Raw genomic sequence first — 16976 nt, forward strand, 5'->3', positions numbered from 1 at the left:
GTTTCAATTACAAGTGAATTGACTTACAAAATATGAAATTGCCCATAAAGTGATGATTTGTTAGGAGACCCCATTAAAAGTGAGTGAAATACTTTCTCTGATATAATGTGAGAATTCATGCCAATATGTTACAAAAAAAAAAGAAAACTTGTTTGTCCTACACAGATGGTATGGTGATGTCTGTCTTGTATTCATTAGCATGACAGCTATGGAGGAAATTTACATTTCAAAAATGTATTTTACCATATCAGAGGAGGGGCCCATGCATTACATTCTACTGTATGATTTCCTGTCCCTAAGGTGTTTGTCACATGCAGGTGAAATATAAATAAATCTCCAGCTGTTACCTGCCTCCTATCAGAGGCCTGTCTCTAACCTGTTTGGTTCCCACAGAGAGGGGAATGGAGCTTCATGTTGATATCAGTAATGATAGTAACCACATTATATGTAACAGAATGGATGGACATTTTATTTGCCCTTGGATCCCACTGATTCAGCTGGCTGGCAAGGCCACAAGGGCTAAATAATCCTATTCTATTCATCCATTATCTTCTACTTTCCTATCATACTACCCAGCCTTCCACCATCAGAAGGTTTATTTCTTTTAATGGCATACACAAAAACACCTTACAGGATATAATCTGGACCAAAAAAGAAGAAAAATAGCACAATTTGGTTAGTGGTGTGCATTAATTTAATACAATGAACTCAGGCTTGGATGACACCCACGTCTAGTTTGGGAAATTAATCAAATGGGATTGGGGTTGTTTCAGGGTAAGAACTAATTATCCATCTCTCGCTGGACCAGATTTCAGATGGCTTTTTGTGAAGTCTGTTCATTTGAGGGAAATTGTGTGGTAAGATTTTCCCTTTTGTATTTCTGAACATGGCCTATTTTTGCATTTGCTGATTTTCACATTTCAGTTCCACCATGAGAACAACAGTGATTAGCTGTGAGCTCTCCTCCTCCTCCTGATGTTTTTTTTCGTTCTTTCTTTCTTTCTTTTGTCAGATTATTTGCTTGGCGTGCTAATTCTAAGTCCCAACAGCTCCTGCTGAAGCAGCACTATGACCTGGTATGCAAGGCACTGTACAAATAAATCCACATATTTCTTAGCAGAAATATTCATTGAGTTAGATTTATTGAGATAATATTGACATTTGTAATGAATGGTGGTCACCAGGCTTTGAAAACAACAGATACCATTAAAACATTTTGGCAGAACGCAGCTATGTTAACCCTTAGTGATTCATAGTCAAAGATCATTACATTTTTGTATGGGTTTCATTATTATGGCATTGTCTTTTGTCTTTAAAAGGAGGCCTAAATGTCCTAATGAACTTAAAAACAGAAAAAGCCAGACTCTCTGAAATCAACTAAAAGAAACAGAAGCAATATCTGCTCCAAAAGGCTAAAAGGAATGGAAATGCTTATGATCTCACAGGGTCTTCCACACAGATATGCATCAAGAGTCCCACGGCTCCTTGTGGCAAGAAAATAACACAAAGGTTTTACATCACATGGTTTTGTTTTAAGGGTGATTTTCTTTTTTTCTTTTTTTTTTTTCTCCAGGTTAATCCTCTGTCTTTAATTCAATAAATAACTTCATGGTTGAGTCTTCTAGTCCATAGGAATATAACTATAATACAAAGAGAGATTTGGTGGGTAGCAGAGTAGAGACACAGCTACTGTTGATGCTAAGTCAAAAGTCAGGAATCTGTTTGGCTATGTAGAGTCTTATGATGCTCCTTGGTACTCTTACTCCTTATGTTCACCGGAGTGTCTGTGAATGCTGTCCTTGTTGGTCCCTTATTTTCACCAAATCCACTAATCACATGGTGCCCAAAATGTCCTCCATAATGTCAAAGAAACGTGTGGCTTGTAATAAGGTTGTCCTCCAAATGCACAACTATCGGGTGACCTAGAAACAAATAAGGGGAAAAAGGAAAAAGATAAGTTAGGAACTGTAGGATGAATGGAAAGAATTAGGATTAAAAGAGGACTTGACAAAGAAATTAGGACATATAATAGTGTTACTAAAAACCTTGTCATCTGACATTTTCTCCAACAGTAGGAGGGAGTCTCAATTCTCGGGGCTTTGGGGTCGTTATCATACCTGTGTGCAACCTCAAAGATGCACTCTTTTATAAACACTGCTTACATAATCTAAGCTTTCCTTAATATTTTAGCTAAAAAAGAAACAAGCTGTTGTTTTGTGCTGTGTAATAAGCATCGATCTATCTGTCAAAAGTGTGACAGGTTCAAGATGTAGATATTCCCAGCTGGTGTTGTTTTTAAAACAAACATCTGTGAGGTTATACGATACAGTGGGAGGTTAGGAGTGGGATATAGTATAAAATACACTGTGGTGTATAATTTCCATGCAAGCATAATGAATATTATTATTCATGATGACATACTCTTGGTTTTAATATTCTCAAATGTTTTCATGATTAATTTAGAATATTGAAAGATGCATTTTATATGTCTCATTTTAAGTGTAACTCCAAAAAATAGTCTGTGAAATGACAGTTTTCTTTTAAAAGTATGACAATAGGCTTTCTGACCTGTCCTGAAATAAAAGAGGAACTTAAAAACAAACAAGCCAATACAAATGCACACACACAGGTTCAAATGAGAAGTCCTCTGTGGATTTTTGCATATTACTGCTGTTCATTTAGCAGTTGCTGCAGTCTCACCAACCGAATCAGACTGGCATTACCACATACAACCAGTATTCTGAGCAATGTAATTGTAGAAGACTGTACTAGTGTTTTTTCTGTGCTGCTTACAGCTGCAGCTGATGACACCATGCTTGCTGTTTGGGGAGCCGCAATTTAATTTTCACTTCCACGCGACATTCCCCAGGAATCATGGTGTGAGAGAGGAAATGGATTTTTTTTTTATCTTCTTACGGTTGCAGCACTAGGCAATCAGCATAAGGGGCTGCTCCACGATAACAAAAAATAAAAAATCATGCTCATCATAACTTGGGTTAGTACTGACACGACATTTACTTCAAACAATTTCTTGGCTTTGGGAACAACAGTCATTTATTAATTTGTTGTATTTCTTGTTTCTTGTATGATCTTTGAAATCAAAGTGTTTATCAAAGGTTCCTGTTCAATCATCTCGGCTCATTTAACATAATCTGGATTCTCTGAGCATTACTTTTACATATTCAAAAGAAAAGTAAAGAGAAAACAGGAACACATTCACAACTTTTTAGCTTTAAAAAGATGCATTTTTCAAACAAATGGATAAGACAATGCAAACAAAATACTGTATGAGCAGTGGCAGAAACAGAAAAGCAGTTAACATGCCATGGTGTATGTTATTATAACAGCAACCGGTGATTACTGCTGAGTAAACAATCAAAGGGGGATCAGAACAGAATATGGCTTGTTGTTTAAGCTGCTTCAGGATGAAAGACCACACTTGACAGGTCAGTGGTGTGTTCCACTGACAAACAACAAAACACAGTGAATGAGCATATTTGTGTAAGTACTGTGAATAGACTAATTATTTCTAAATATACACTGTTTAAAGTGTCTGATTATTCTGATGTCACTTTGTACAGACGACATTTTGTCAGCATGGCTACTCTAAATTTAAATTCTGCAGCAACGCCTCAATGGACTAAAGAAATAAACAAATAATTGTCAAAGTAATGATTAAGCTCCTCTTATCAAGCCATCCTATGATTAAGCACTTGACACCAACAACAGGAGAGTGTGTTGGATCATATGGAAACTCTAAGGCAGCCGAGGGGCTTGAATACACACCATCAAGACCAGAGATCAGTTTGTGAATTAGTGGCATCAACAAGAAGAACAATGGGAGCCAGTTAGGGATCATGTTATAGCACCAGTAGCTTCTGCAGGTTGGTTGGGACACCTCAGCTCAGAGGAGGTTTGAACAGTGGCCTTTCTGTGTGGAGATTGCATGTTCTCCCCATGTATGTGTGGGTTCTCTCTGGGTACTCCGGCTTCCTCCCACCATCCAAAGACGTGCATGTTAGGTTAATTGGTCACTCTAAATTCTCTCTAGGAGTGAGTGTGAACGTGAATGGTTGTTTGTTTCTATGTGTTGGCCCTGCGATTGACTAGTGACCTGTCTCTCACCTGTTAAATGCTGAGTCATGCTCTAGCTGTCCCGCAACCCTTTATTGGATGAAATAATACTATAGATTATGGATGCATGTCTAATATGTATATATAATGTCACTCAGAATGTGGCCAGCTGTTTTGAAGTCTCAGCTTCAGCATTTTGGTCATTACCATTTGTTTTTGTTTTTTGTTTTTGTTTTTTTTTTTTGTATCGGATATAATCTGCAGACAGTGTTATTAATACTGTAGTGATATATCTGTTAGAAAGGAGACACACCATTTTGGAAGTCATAAGAGCCTCCTCCGGCTGCCTTATAATCAGAATACAGGTTTAAAGTGTAACTACACACCCTACTTTTTGCGTAACTCCACCCACTGCCGAATTTGAAAATGAATTAAAAATGGCAAGGGTTGGGGTGGGAGGTGTGGGGTGAACAGCGAGCTGAGTGTAGGTGGGTCGGGATGCACAGGCAGAAATGATGGCCAGTGGCTCAGTGGCCACTAGTAAGATGGAAACCGAGATTCACAAAGCACCTACCCCACAGAGCGGTCTCTGAGGTGGAAGACTTTTCCCCTCCAGAATCTCCTAAGCTACACAAGAACAAAGTGGTCCTGAACTGTATCAGTCTGAGCCGTTAGCGCTGTTATGCTGCAGCAGACTTGCAGCAGGATGTGGCAGATGCAGGAAGTGCCGCTGTAAGTTGCCGCTGCTACGATTTGATCTGCTGTCTGTCACCAGATGAGGAATTGCAGGCAAAGAATAAAGTCCAGTGTTACTTTTATACCCCTCAAAAGCAGAAATCCATCCCATTGCAGGAATATTTCATCAGAAACTCTGTGAAAGAATAGAAGTCTGAAACTAGCTAATCTACAACAAATAAGTTCACATCCCTTCATATGCATTGGTGGACGTGGTTTTCTATGCCTGCAAGACGAGGACCCGTCTATCTGCATCTGGAGGGAGGGGGCTGTGGGTTTTTTTTTTTTTTTTTTTCTCATGACGTAGATAACCTCTCTGTGTCACAAAAAACAACCTGGTTTTACCCTGTGGAGGACGTTATGAGCCATTTTTCACCCACAAAATCTCGTTTTTAAAATAAACAAAGAAAAATACTAATTTAATCAACAGTATATAGTATAGATAGTAACAGTATCCCTCACAATTTAGTAATTCTGTGTTGTTTACAGCTCAAAAAACACATATTTGGGTGCACTATCCCTTTAAGGAGATTCAACGCTAGCTTAGCTTTTACACGTGGACGCTGTGTCAGTCAATTCTTTGCACTTTAAATAGAAACATGTCATTTTTTTGCAGTTTTTGCCAGCTTAGCTGACTAAGTAATACGTTTTAAGACAACATAGGAAGGATTTAAAGTATTTCTGTGTAGTCTGCTTTTTGAGATGCAACAGTCAATATTCACTGCATTTGTGGTGCAGAAAATATGACATATTTTTATTATATCTTGAAGAGAAATCTCCTCCAGACAGCTATCCATCACCAAACTTCAACACATTCTCTACAAGCTTCATAACACCTGTCAAGTGGAGAGGCTCTGTGGTTCTTTCGCTTTCTGTCCTCTGATTAATAGGAAGTGAAAAGCAAGAGCTGCTAGGGTTATAATTCTTGACATTACCAGCAGGACTATAAACGTAACTGCTTCTGAAACATGTAAAGAAAGATGGAAAAAACAGAGTTGCCTGTGGAGGGGCTAGAGGGTGTTACGACGTCTGATTTACTGATGTGACTTCATCATGAGGTGAAACAACATCATCATTTTTTATCAACAATGCCACCGCTGGACATCAAAGACGAAAGGATTTATAATGCTGTAAGATAAATGTACTGCTTGTTGACGGCTGCAGAATCCACCCAGAAAAAGGTTAACCTGCTTTTTCTAGTAAAATGATAAAATATGCAAAATAACTCAACTCTTTTCATTTCAAAACTGTTTCACTTTAAACCACAAAAGCAGTTGTGGGTCTCAGTTTTGCAAAGATTAGTTATCTTCTAATCAGCTTTCACAAACATTTCATACAACTCTCACCTGGGTTTTCCAGGGCATCTTATCTCTGCCACCACAATCTAGACTCCAGGAGGATATATTTTTATCTTTTGCCTTCATCCGAAACTCTTCTGCTCATAGGATGTTGCTTCTCACTGTATGATGTCCCTCAAAAATTCTTCATCATGTCTGTATTTTGCAATAAATCTTTATTTCCAAATGATCTCTCCCTCTTGAAGTATCATTTGTTTGAATTTATAGCCCTCTTAAAGACTCCACAGAAACAGACTGTGCACCAGTGGCACACTTAAGCTCCTTCCTCAGAAAGCCCTTCTGTTCATTCCTCACAATGATTTTAAGTACCAAGGAATTTCAGGTACAGAACTCTCTTGCAGACATTAGCCAGCTCTCTGTGGGAGGTAGCAAGGCCATGAGCATGGTGCAACCCCTGCTGACTTCCTAATCAAAAAAAAAGAGTCGAGGTTCTGACGGGTTCTACTAGCTACCTGGACCCCTGCTCTTCTGTGCCCCTTTTTTTTTTTTTTTTTTTTTGCTTTCTCATGGTTGTGTGAGAGGGCATGAATTATTAACCCAGCTAAAATAAAAAGCTCTGCCTCATCCAAGCCTCCTGCAGCAATGAAAAATGGAAGAGGCAGCCCAACTGCAAGCATTTGGTGAGTCAAACAATGGACTGTGATGGATGGAAAAGGGTCTACTGTGTCCCCTACTCCTCACCTACCATCCACTTCAGGTCTACCACACCCTGAAACTCAAACACACGTCCAGACAACCTCTATTAATCTCTAGAAGTGTTACAGCTCGAGCCCTCCTGCCCTTTTATGGTACAACCCACTCATCAATTTTGATTCCTGGATGGATTTTTGTCTGTTGTTTTTTTGTCTATCTCTTGTCTTTGCATGCCTTTATTTGCTTTTTGCTGGCATGCGTGAAGTCATACATGAGCCTGTTCAAATGCAGGACCTGACACCTGTCTTCACACATCTTTGGGGATGAGGTAAACACATGTGAGACTTGTACCAGTGAGCTTGCTGGTGTTTAATTACACCCCTTAACAGAGGTGATAATTGTTTTTCCATTTACAAAGTAGTCCTTGGCTGCATGCTACATTATCTCTTTTCATACTGAATCCACCAACAGAAAGAAAAGTCTCCTAATCTTTTTCTATCGATGTTTAATATTTTTGTACTATTTTACTGCAGAATTTCTGATCTTATGTTCTTCAACAGAATGGGTCTCACATATAGTGTTTGCCTTAAAATCATGATGCTAATCAAATTATCAAATCAAATCTGAATCATCCCCCACCCCCACCCCCCCCCCCAAGCCAGCATTCATTGCACTTTCATTATGATATTATATACTTATAATTATGATAATAACATTTTAATGAAGTTACCTTTAAAGTTGTTGTTATTACAGCGTTAAATTCTCAGCTGCAACTTTTAAATGTTCTTTGATGACTTTCACTTCTACTGACTTCTACTTCATTAGTTACTATTTTCGCTTAATTAAACAGGGGCGTGATTTAATTTAGTTCCAATACAGAATATTAAACTATGTGCTGAAACCTGCATTAGGACCCTTTAGGATTACAATTTCAGCAAATACAGTACATGCATCAGTAGTTTTCAGCAATACACAGAAAATAAAATATAAACGTCACCTGCACACAGTAACTTTCATTCATACACTTAAGCAGTACAGATCAGATTTCTTGCCAATTAATTCTATAATTTAACATTATTAGCTTTACAGCTAAGCTGAACTAACATAAGACGCACTGCTACTCGCGATAAGACCAAGAGGTGGGGGTGTGGGAGCTCGTTGTGGTCGGTTACTGTCATAGAAAACTCTCCACATTGTTACTGCTCTGTCTTGATTCAAAGTTGGTTCATCCTCGGAGGCCCTCTTCTGGCATTTACCTGGTTTGCCTGCTGGCAAGCGGCGCCGCTTATCACATCAATGCAGAAACATGACAAATGTCATTGCACAAATAAATGTTAGAATTAAAATTCTAATCATTTTCAGATTAAATAAGTTTGTAATTAGACCCTGTCTCAGAATAAGCTCACATGTCAGGTTATAGTGAAAACCTTCAATTTACAGCATCAATATTAATGAAAAAGCACTAAACGACACTAAGCTGTATATCTTAAGTAATTATCACTTTTTTTTATCAACTTGTACCAAATTTGCCTGAGAAGTGATGAAAGTTTACCAGTTTTAAAATGCAAGTCTGAAAAAGTAATTTTGATTAATCTCCTGTGTGGATGGGCATAAATTTTAATGCCACCCACAACCAGTGACAGAGAAATGCTTTTTATTTTGATGTGTCTGTGTGTTTCTCTTCCACATTTGTCTTTATCAGATGAGGCAAAATCCAAGCAAGGAGACTTCAAACATGCATGATGTTGTAACAGGATGTATTTTAATGTGAAGCATGATGGGTTTTTTTTCAATTCTTTGTACAGTTAAAATATATTAAAGGAAGCATTAAGTGTTTATGTGATGTGTGAGTTAAACTGGCTGCATCAATAAAGGCTGGATGAATCATGGCTGGGCTTCGATGCATAAACAATGTAAAAAGTCACAGTTTATATAAAAAGTTTAAATCTGTGTTAAAGCCCAGTTTAATTGTATTACTGTTAATCATTCATACCTTAGCTTTCTAATATCATTTGTAAGTTATATATACACTACCAGTCTAAAGTTTGGACACAATGTCTTGATATATAAATGACAAATTAGTGTTCACATCAGTTTCTGGCTACAAATGGCAGTAGTACTGAGGTTCATGCACGTGCATATAGAGCCTGCACGTGCATATGATGAAAGTGATTTATAAAAGAAAATCATGCATATACACAGCTTTATTAATCTGGTGAAAAAATGTGATTGCAGACTTTTTACAGCTTTAAGTTATCAAAACAACATGGTTGCTGAGAGTTGTTTAAGATTTTAAGCATCATTCTTGCTGCTGGAACCCAATATTCTTGTTTTAGGATCTATTCGTTTTAATTTTTTTTTTTAAATTCTCATTAAACCCCTTAAACTTTTATTTCCAAGTCTCAAGTAAAGTAGCTTAAACCCTGCTCAGGTCAGATGCAGATCTATTGTCTGGTTAGCTGCAACCAGCTCTTAATCCTGCTTTTCTGTACCTGTTTTTGTATTTGTGTACCAACCTGGATAAAGAAACACAGTTTCAGTCATAATTAGAATACGCAAAGCAAATTTAAAAATGTTCTATAACACCTTAAATAATAGCTAAGACAAGTTTTATGTTCAAATAATTCTTTAGTTTTAACTGCAATCCATGGGAGAAGGTGTCTTGGCTATGGTTTGGGAGCAGTTTTACCAACCTGACAACCTGACCTACATGGTTCAACCTAATTAGCAGCTTAAGCAAAATACAATAATTGACTGAAGTTAGACTTCTGCAACAAACTGGGGCTGTAGCTAAATAGATAGCTGAACTTAACTCACCCCTTTCTAGTGTTGTAAGCCAATCACATCAAGACACACTTCACTGGCTCTCCCCAGTGAGTTACATCTTCCTTTCCTACTCTGCTCTGCACTCATCTGAAGTTAATAAAAAATCTTTCAGTGCTCTCTTTTGCCCTTATTTCATTCTTCTACCCAGCCATCCTCCATTATTCTGGGGTCATGTTTTGTTAAAGCTTTTATTGTAGACCAAGAAACTTTAGTCAATTTGTTCTCTTAAGAAACTGGTGAATCTTATCAAGCAATTACATTTGTGCAAGTTTTTATAGAATACCCATGATTTACCTTCAATTATAGATATAATTTGTGAATTTAACACACCTTAGTTGTCTTAACCTTGTTTCCCGTACTGCAGCTCCATCCTTTAAAGTCTGGCAGTACTTTACACTCTTCCCCATCCATGCAGGGATGCATCTGGCACCACCACTTCTGTGCAACTATTGATGCTGTGAAAGAAAATAAGAGAGATGATAAACAGTACAAAAAAACTGTACTGGAACCAATTAATAGCATGCTGTTTGAAAGCTTGGAGCAACAACAAGCCCCTCTGGCTTCTGTGTACATCCCAGTGATTGAAGAGTACGTCTTGAACTCTGGCATCTGTGGAAACCTGTCAGTCCTGCCCCAGTGTGTTTTCAGATCTGAATTACAGGGCATGGGTCAATGTCAAGCTGTGAGCAGGTGTGTTCAGCTTAAGGAGGGCAGTTGTTTGTATGTACGACTGAGAAAACATGCAGTCAAGGTCTTACACTGCTTTGAAGAGGCCTACAGGGGAGAAGCATCTTCCCCTGACATTTCTGAAGTGAGGGGAGAACTGTCAAAAATCCAGGAAGCCCCTGTCAGAGCTGTTACACTGAACAGAAGAGATGGCGATCGATTCACCAGTAACTGAGGCCACTGCTGACATGATATTAAATGACCTAGTCCTGGCCATCTGTCTACTCTGGTGAGCATATCTGATGTAACCTCAACATCAGACAATTGGCTCTGCAAATAAACTGATGGTGATTCAATTTTGAATAAAAATGAAGCATCACACAAAAGCAGGATCATAAAATTCTTAACACTTAATTTTTTTTTCCTCTTTCATACAATAAACCTCTAAGACAAACGATTGGTGAAGCAAGCACCAGAAGGACAGTGACAGGTGTGACAAATTTGCACCGTGCAACATATTTCTAATCTGAAGTCGGTCTCATATCATTATCAAAACTGTAATGAGAAGCTTGGCATACCATCTACACAAGATGGAGCTGCTCTTGTTGTTCCCGCCACCTGTCCAGGGAAGCAGGAGCATTTGACAGTCTGGGATCTCTCTTCTATCTTGTTCTTGTTACAGCATCGGTGTGCAGCGACTACCTCACAGGTTCCTGCTTTCACGTGAACTGCAAGCACAAATACAGACAAAGGTTAGAATGCATGGGAACACCTTTTGCAACATTTCTTGACATTTCTCACTGCAGTTACCTATACTAGCAAGAAATTTTAATAATCTCTAACTATGTTAGTTTGTTGTTGTTTTCTTTTTCTTTAGATCAGGCTGGTCTCGGTAACTTTACTTTTGCATCAGTAGCTGATGAGTTGGCTGTGGCATCAATCCCAACAGCAAATAGCAAATGCTGCAAACATCATCCAAATAGTGCTTAGTTATTATCAGGTAGGCACCGGGGGGACAGAGGGTAACTACATGATCCATAAACATGACACTCACATTTGAGAACAACCTTGAGAAAGCTACTGTATATTTATTTTCTTTATAATTTTCATCATTATGCACATTCACTTGCTCTACTGCTACCTTCTTAGGCACTTAAAGTACTTCCTAACTTTTCCAACCTTTAGTTAGATTGGCACCCGTTTATTAAGTGTTAAATAAATGTTTCATTTTTCATATATGTAGTTCTTGGGTGTTCCAGCTGGGTCAGCAGTGTTGCAGCTGCGGTTGGAGAGGGTGAGACCAGTGATTTCACTGCACCTTCTGCCCCCTTGATTTTGCCCACATTTCTTACATTTCACATAATTTCATTGGTTTTGTTCTTGTTCTGTTGGTGTCGCAATTTCCCGTTTCTCCAGATTTAGTGCGTACAGAGTTGCCATGGGGGTAGGGGCATTCTCCCACTAAGTTTTGTTTTTATAAATCCTAAACGTTGACAATAATTGGTGTACCCCAGCTTCATAAATGAGGCCCCTGATGCTGAGGCTTAAAAATGTGTCTTCAAAGATTTTTGGTCTTTCACAGGAATCTCAAACTCTGGTCCTCGAAGGTAACTATCCTACAGTTATAGATGTTTCCCTGCTCACCTGACTCACATTAAAGGATCATTACTGGAACTAGACAACAAACTGTTAGATTAATTTCATTGAATCAGGTGTGGTGAAGCAGGAAAACATCTAAAACCTGCACGGTAGTGGCCCTCAAGGACCAGAGTTTAAGAACTGTGGTTCATGGCAAAGAACAAACAATGCTGGGTTTGAAACCTAAGGGAAACTTGTTAGATGGATGACCAGGAGAAACAATACTCCCTGCCTTTTTCCTTTCTCTTTATTAACCCAACCAAGCCATTGCAGGTGGTAGCTTAATATTTTCCTGCAGATTTAACTGATATCAAATAAGCATATTTCCCAAATTGTCCCAGTGTATTCCTTTGAGCCGACTACACAAGCTTGCTTTAATCTGCTTGTAATGTGCAGGCAATCATCCAGCTAATAAAATATATCACTCATTTCTAATATGAATTTCCCCCAACTGGTCATGCATTATGCAGAAATCCACAGAGGCTATGCATACAGTTCAGAGTACACAGTGCTGAGAACATATTCAATAAAGATGATCACTGAGATTCTTGTTTAGAAATCTGGCTCTACAAAAGGTCGAACACGGTTTCCTCAGTGGAGAGCCTCCATGTCTCCTGTGGATCTCAGTAAAGTCTTGTTTTAAATGTCCAATCATAGCAGCTTTTGAAAATCCAGGACATCCCCCATGTGGAGGAACCCTACTTTGAACCTCACTGCAGCCCGACCTGCCCACAAATCCTTGACCAACATAAATCTACTTATCCTGCACCCCAACCAAAGGACAAAATGAGAACCTCTCCTTTGAGGTGTGCTTAATGTAGTTTTTACTAAATATCAATAACACATAGAATTTAGGAAAGTTAATTAATTAGAAATTCCAAACGGCACGTTACTACAAGACTGGTTTCACTGCAGTTAGATTAAACCTAAAATTCCATCACAATTCTGAGCATGTTTGTGCATTTAAACATTAAACCCAGGTCTGAGTGGGGGGGGGGAATAAAAAGAGCAAAAGTTTTGACATTCCGTTCAGATAAGCTTTAATTATGCGTGTAAAGATTTTCAATTTGGAACTTGACTTGAAAATAAATTGCAGACAGCTTCCATCTTCCCATTAGCTAGCAATCCAGAAATCTCATCTACAACATTAAAAACATTTTGCTCCCAATCAATAAGGTGCTATTCACATTCCCACAAAAGGCAAGACAACAATTGTGGATTGAGTGCTTTTCATTGAGCAGAAACTTACTGATGCAAAAACAGGTCAGGCTCTGTGCCCTTGATGTGATTATCTTTAAGCCACCAGCACGCCCCTCAGTCAAAGTTACTTTCAAAAGTCTAAATAGCTTGGAAAGAATATTCAAACTTTGTTTAAGAGATACATGCACATGGATAATAGGCAATCACAAAAGTGATGAATGAAAGTGCCTCTAGATATTAAGCTGCAGGACTTAACAAATCTCAAATAAAGATGGTAGTTTAGAAAGACAACAATTATTCACACACCAATGATATACAGTAACCGAATAAACTAAAAACAGGAAGCAACAAGGACAATCTCACTCTCAAAATCTCAATCTCCTTTCAAGTCTAGTTTACTTGTTTTGGAAACATTGTGCTCATGTGTGTATTGTTGCTGTATGTAAGATGCTCATACCATGAGGTAAAAAAGAAAGAAAGAAAGAAAGAAAGAAAGAAAGAAAGAAAGAAAGAAAGAAAGAAAGAAAGAAAGAAAGAAAGAAAGAAAGAAAGAAAGAAAAAACTACAGTACAGGCCACAGCTGGCTCTGCTGTGAGCCTCTCGAGTCGTTAAGGTGCAGGAGGCAGCTTGTTGGGGTTGCCTGTGTGTACAGAAGCGCTGATTAAAACTGGAGCTGTGAAACCAAGGTCACTGAACCTAAAAACACTATGCAGTGTGGAGAGGATGAGAGGTCAGAGAGAGGGATGGTGGTCTGCCCTACGATCCTTATAAAAAGAAACAATCATGAACTGGCTGACTGCTGTTGTTACCACAGGCTACGAGGTCTGATTGACTATAGAGTTAATATAGTGTACTACAAACTAGGAAAAAAAGCTATAACCATTAAGATTTAAATCAGAATCACTGTCAGATTCAGATGTGTCTATGACACATGCATTCTCAAAAAATTTACACGTGCATAAAAAATTTGTTTCATGTGAGCAATCTGATGTCAGGTTTGTTGTTAACTGCTTTCTTTACATCTCATAACAGCTGCACATGTAATTCAAATGCAACAACTTACAGGAAACATTTACTGTGATGCAGCTGCAGAAAACAGATTTTATTAAACATTAACAGGCTTAAAACAAAGCTTATTTGTTACAAGACACAAAAATATTCTATAAGGCCTTGAAATTACAAAACTAAAAAAAATGGACAATTTATTATTCATGAATTCTCTGAATAATGATAATTTAGTATTTTGATATTTATCGAATATGAATGATTAATAAAAACAGAAAATGAAATAATAAGGTAACTTGCAGGGCTAACTTGGAGGGTTCCACCTGAAACATAAAATTTTTGGCCAATCAGCATCCTGTACAGGCAGCTGCGGGGATTTTAGGGGTTATAATTCTTAATCTGTTATGCAGAAAATAACTCTTCATCATGAAGTGAAACTAGTAGATTCTGCTGAGCATGAAGCACTTTTTTGGAGGCTTTCATTTTTTATTATGATAACGGAGGTACCTTGTGTTTACTTTATTTTTATTTATTTATTTGTTGGTCATCAAGGTTTTAATGGTCTAACTCATTTGAAATAATTGCTAAAGTATAAAATGAAAGTGGGGAGAAAATATTATGTTTAAGGAAATCTTAAGGATAAGTTTGAAGGTGTTGTGCAAGTATCTTCTTCCAAGGAGTTCCTTATCCACACTATAAGGATACTCGTAACGTAAAGTGCTTTTTACATCTGGCCCCCGGCTTTGTAGCCTCATCCATATCGACAGCACAGGAGATGAAAAGTGTAACACAGTCCTGGAGGAGAAGGGCTGCCCATTGTCTTCTTCGTGATTGAATATCCAGGTAAGAGCATAAATGGCTCATAAGTCCTGTGATCAATACATTTCTATGAAAGCACTTAGTGCTTCCATCTGGTTGAATCACCAGGCACCAATGTCAGTGGGAGGGAGTAATGAGAGACAAAGAAAGGTGAAAGGACAGAGATCACTAATTAGAACTGGCACAAGACCCAACCCTCCAGCCAATCAATACCACTCTGAGGCAAAGCACTCTGCCCCACAATCATAATCATCGATCTCTGATTGATAAATACCAATATGCAACCACAATCCCCACAGAGCTAGAGAGGAATAAACAGGGAAAGTCATCATGCTCTGGCATCTTCTTAAAAAGACCACTGCACACTCAAGCAACAAGGCTCAAAGATTGGGACTGTTTTGTGAAATATGAAACCTAAGTACCGAAGTGGGGACTCGAGTCACACTTACTTTGCACATTCAGTGACTTGAGACTCAACTTGAGACTCATCTTGGACTTGTGATTTGAGACTCGTGAACATGATGTGAGGCTGCAGTGCAAACCACCGCACCACCATGCAGCCCATTTGTCACTATTATGTTCATAAACCCTCTTCCTTTGTGATGACTTGTTTTCCATATATCTATATTCGATTACACTGTATTTAAAAGGTTTAGGTTCACATAAATTAAATTAACAAATCATCTGCATGTCTTATGATGAGTAAATATTCTGTTTACTCATTTTTGGATTAAAAAACCTTCAAGTCAGTACAGATTAAATTTAAATTTGACTAAAATGTTTAAAATAAAAGAATTCAACTCATATAATTGGTAGTACTATTAATTTCCTGTAATGCCAGGTTGGAGTACTTTTTTTCTCATGGTAGTAATAAATTATGTGTAACAAAAAGAGCACTGATCCATTGAGAGCTATGTCTATGTACGTTTTTAATTCAAATGGTCAAGCTAATTTAAAGGGATTTGTTTGTGTTGTTGTCATTCCTCAAGAACATAAAATGATACACAAAATACAATGATACACAAAATATAATGACTTAAGGAATAACTTTACCTTTATTTTAATGGTATTAGAGCAGAAAGATGGTTTTGCCACCTTAAAATCCAAAAAGTCAAATTAAAATAAATGAATTATCAGTGTTGCTCAAAACTAAATCAGTGATTCTTAAATGAAAGTGATAAAAAAAAGTCTGTTTCTAACAGATAATCAAATCATTTATTCCAATTGCCAAAACGACTTTATGACACATACTCTGATCTCTGCAGAACTCTGCTAAAGTTTGAGTTGAAAACCTAAAAGAAAAAAATATCACGTGTCATTACAACTGAGGGTACAGACCAAATTACTTTAAAAGCCACTGCAATATGTGAATCCTCTGATGCAAAAAAGAAAAAAGGATGAGCTTATGGATGCACTCTGATCTCAGTTTGCTTCTTTTACCTGTCTCTTTGGTCACCGCCTTTGACTTTATATATTTTTTTCATGCAAGGATTCAGTGTTTTTGCAGCAGGCAAACAAGAAAGAGAAGAAAAATTTATTTATGAAATGTGCTCATAAGTAAAGCTGATCTGGGTCTTTTCTTTTTCAGAATCATATTTTTATCTAAAACTGTAGCAAAATACAAGACAACCAAAGGAGAATATCACTGATTTGAGGATGTTACCTTTTATATTTTGTAGCTTCTAGTCACAATCACCTAAACTAAAACAAAGCAGAAACCTAAGTGGATTCAAATTTGCATTTGAATAAAGATCCAAGTTTCCAAGTTTTGCTAACCTCTGCAAATTTTCTTGTAGATGGGGCACATTTGTCCTATAAATTAAAAAACTAAAACAGGTCTCAAAGCCCTTTTGAAATACCACTGGAGACTGAACCTTATGGGACACAGCTGTACTTCCATTTCTGCACAGAAACGTGTTGCTAGTCACTAGGTTAAGTGCTCTCCTGTTGTCCTTATCACAGAACTGATCGAATGGGTTTGCACAAAACCACAGGCTGCTTTCAGTTTCAACAGCAATCAAA

The 16976-nt window shown here is 37.8% G+C and overlaps 1 protein-coding gene across 1 annotated transcript in view; it reads right to left on the reverse strand.

Annotated features, from left to right (window-relative positions):
• Positions 1 to 1125: 1125 nt before the first annotated feature.
• The window catches only part of tafa3a (TAFA chemokine like family member 3a), a 106840-nt gene continuing 90989 nt past the window's right edge, over positions 1126 to 16976 (reverse strand). The window contains exons 3-5 of the mRNA XM_041981419.1: positions 10871 to 11020; positions 9957 to 10081; positions 1126 to 1922 (exon numbers count right to left, since the gene is read on the reverse strand). Coding sequence (XP_041837353.1) covers positions 1911 to 1922; positions 9957 to 10081; positions 10871 to 11020 — 287 coding nt within the window. The 3' untranslated portion in view covers positions 1126 to 1910. The remainder of the gene's footprint in view (positions 1923 to 9956; positions 10082 to 10870; positions 11021 to 16976) is intronic.

Source organism: Melanotaenia boesemani, chromosome 3, assembly GCF_017639745.1.
Source record: "Melanotaenia boesemani isolate fMelBoe1 chromosome 3, fMelBoe1.pri, whole genome shotgun sequence".
Classification (NCBI taxonomy): Eukaryota; Metazoa; Chordata; class Actinopteri; order Atheriniformes; family Melanotaeniidae; genus Melanotaenia; species Melanotaenia boesemani.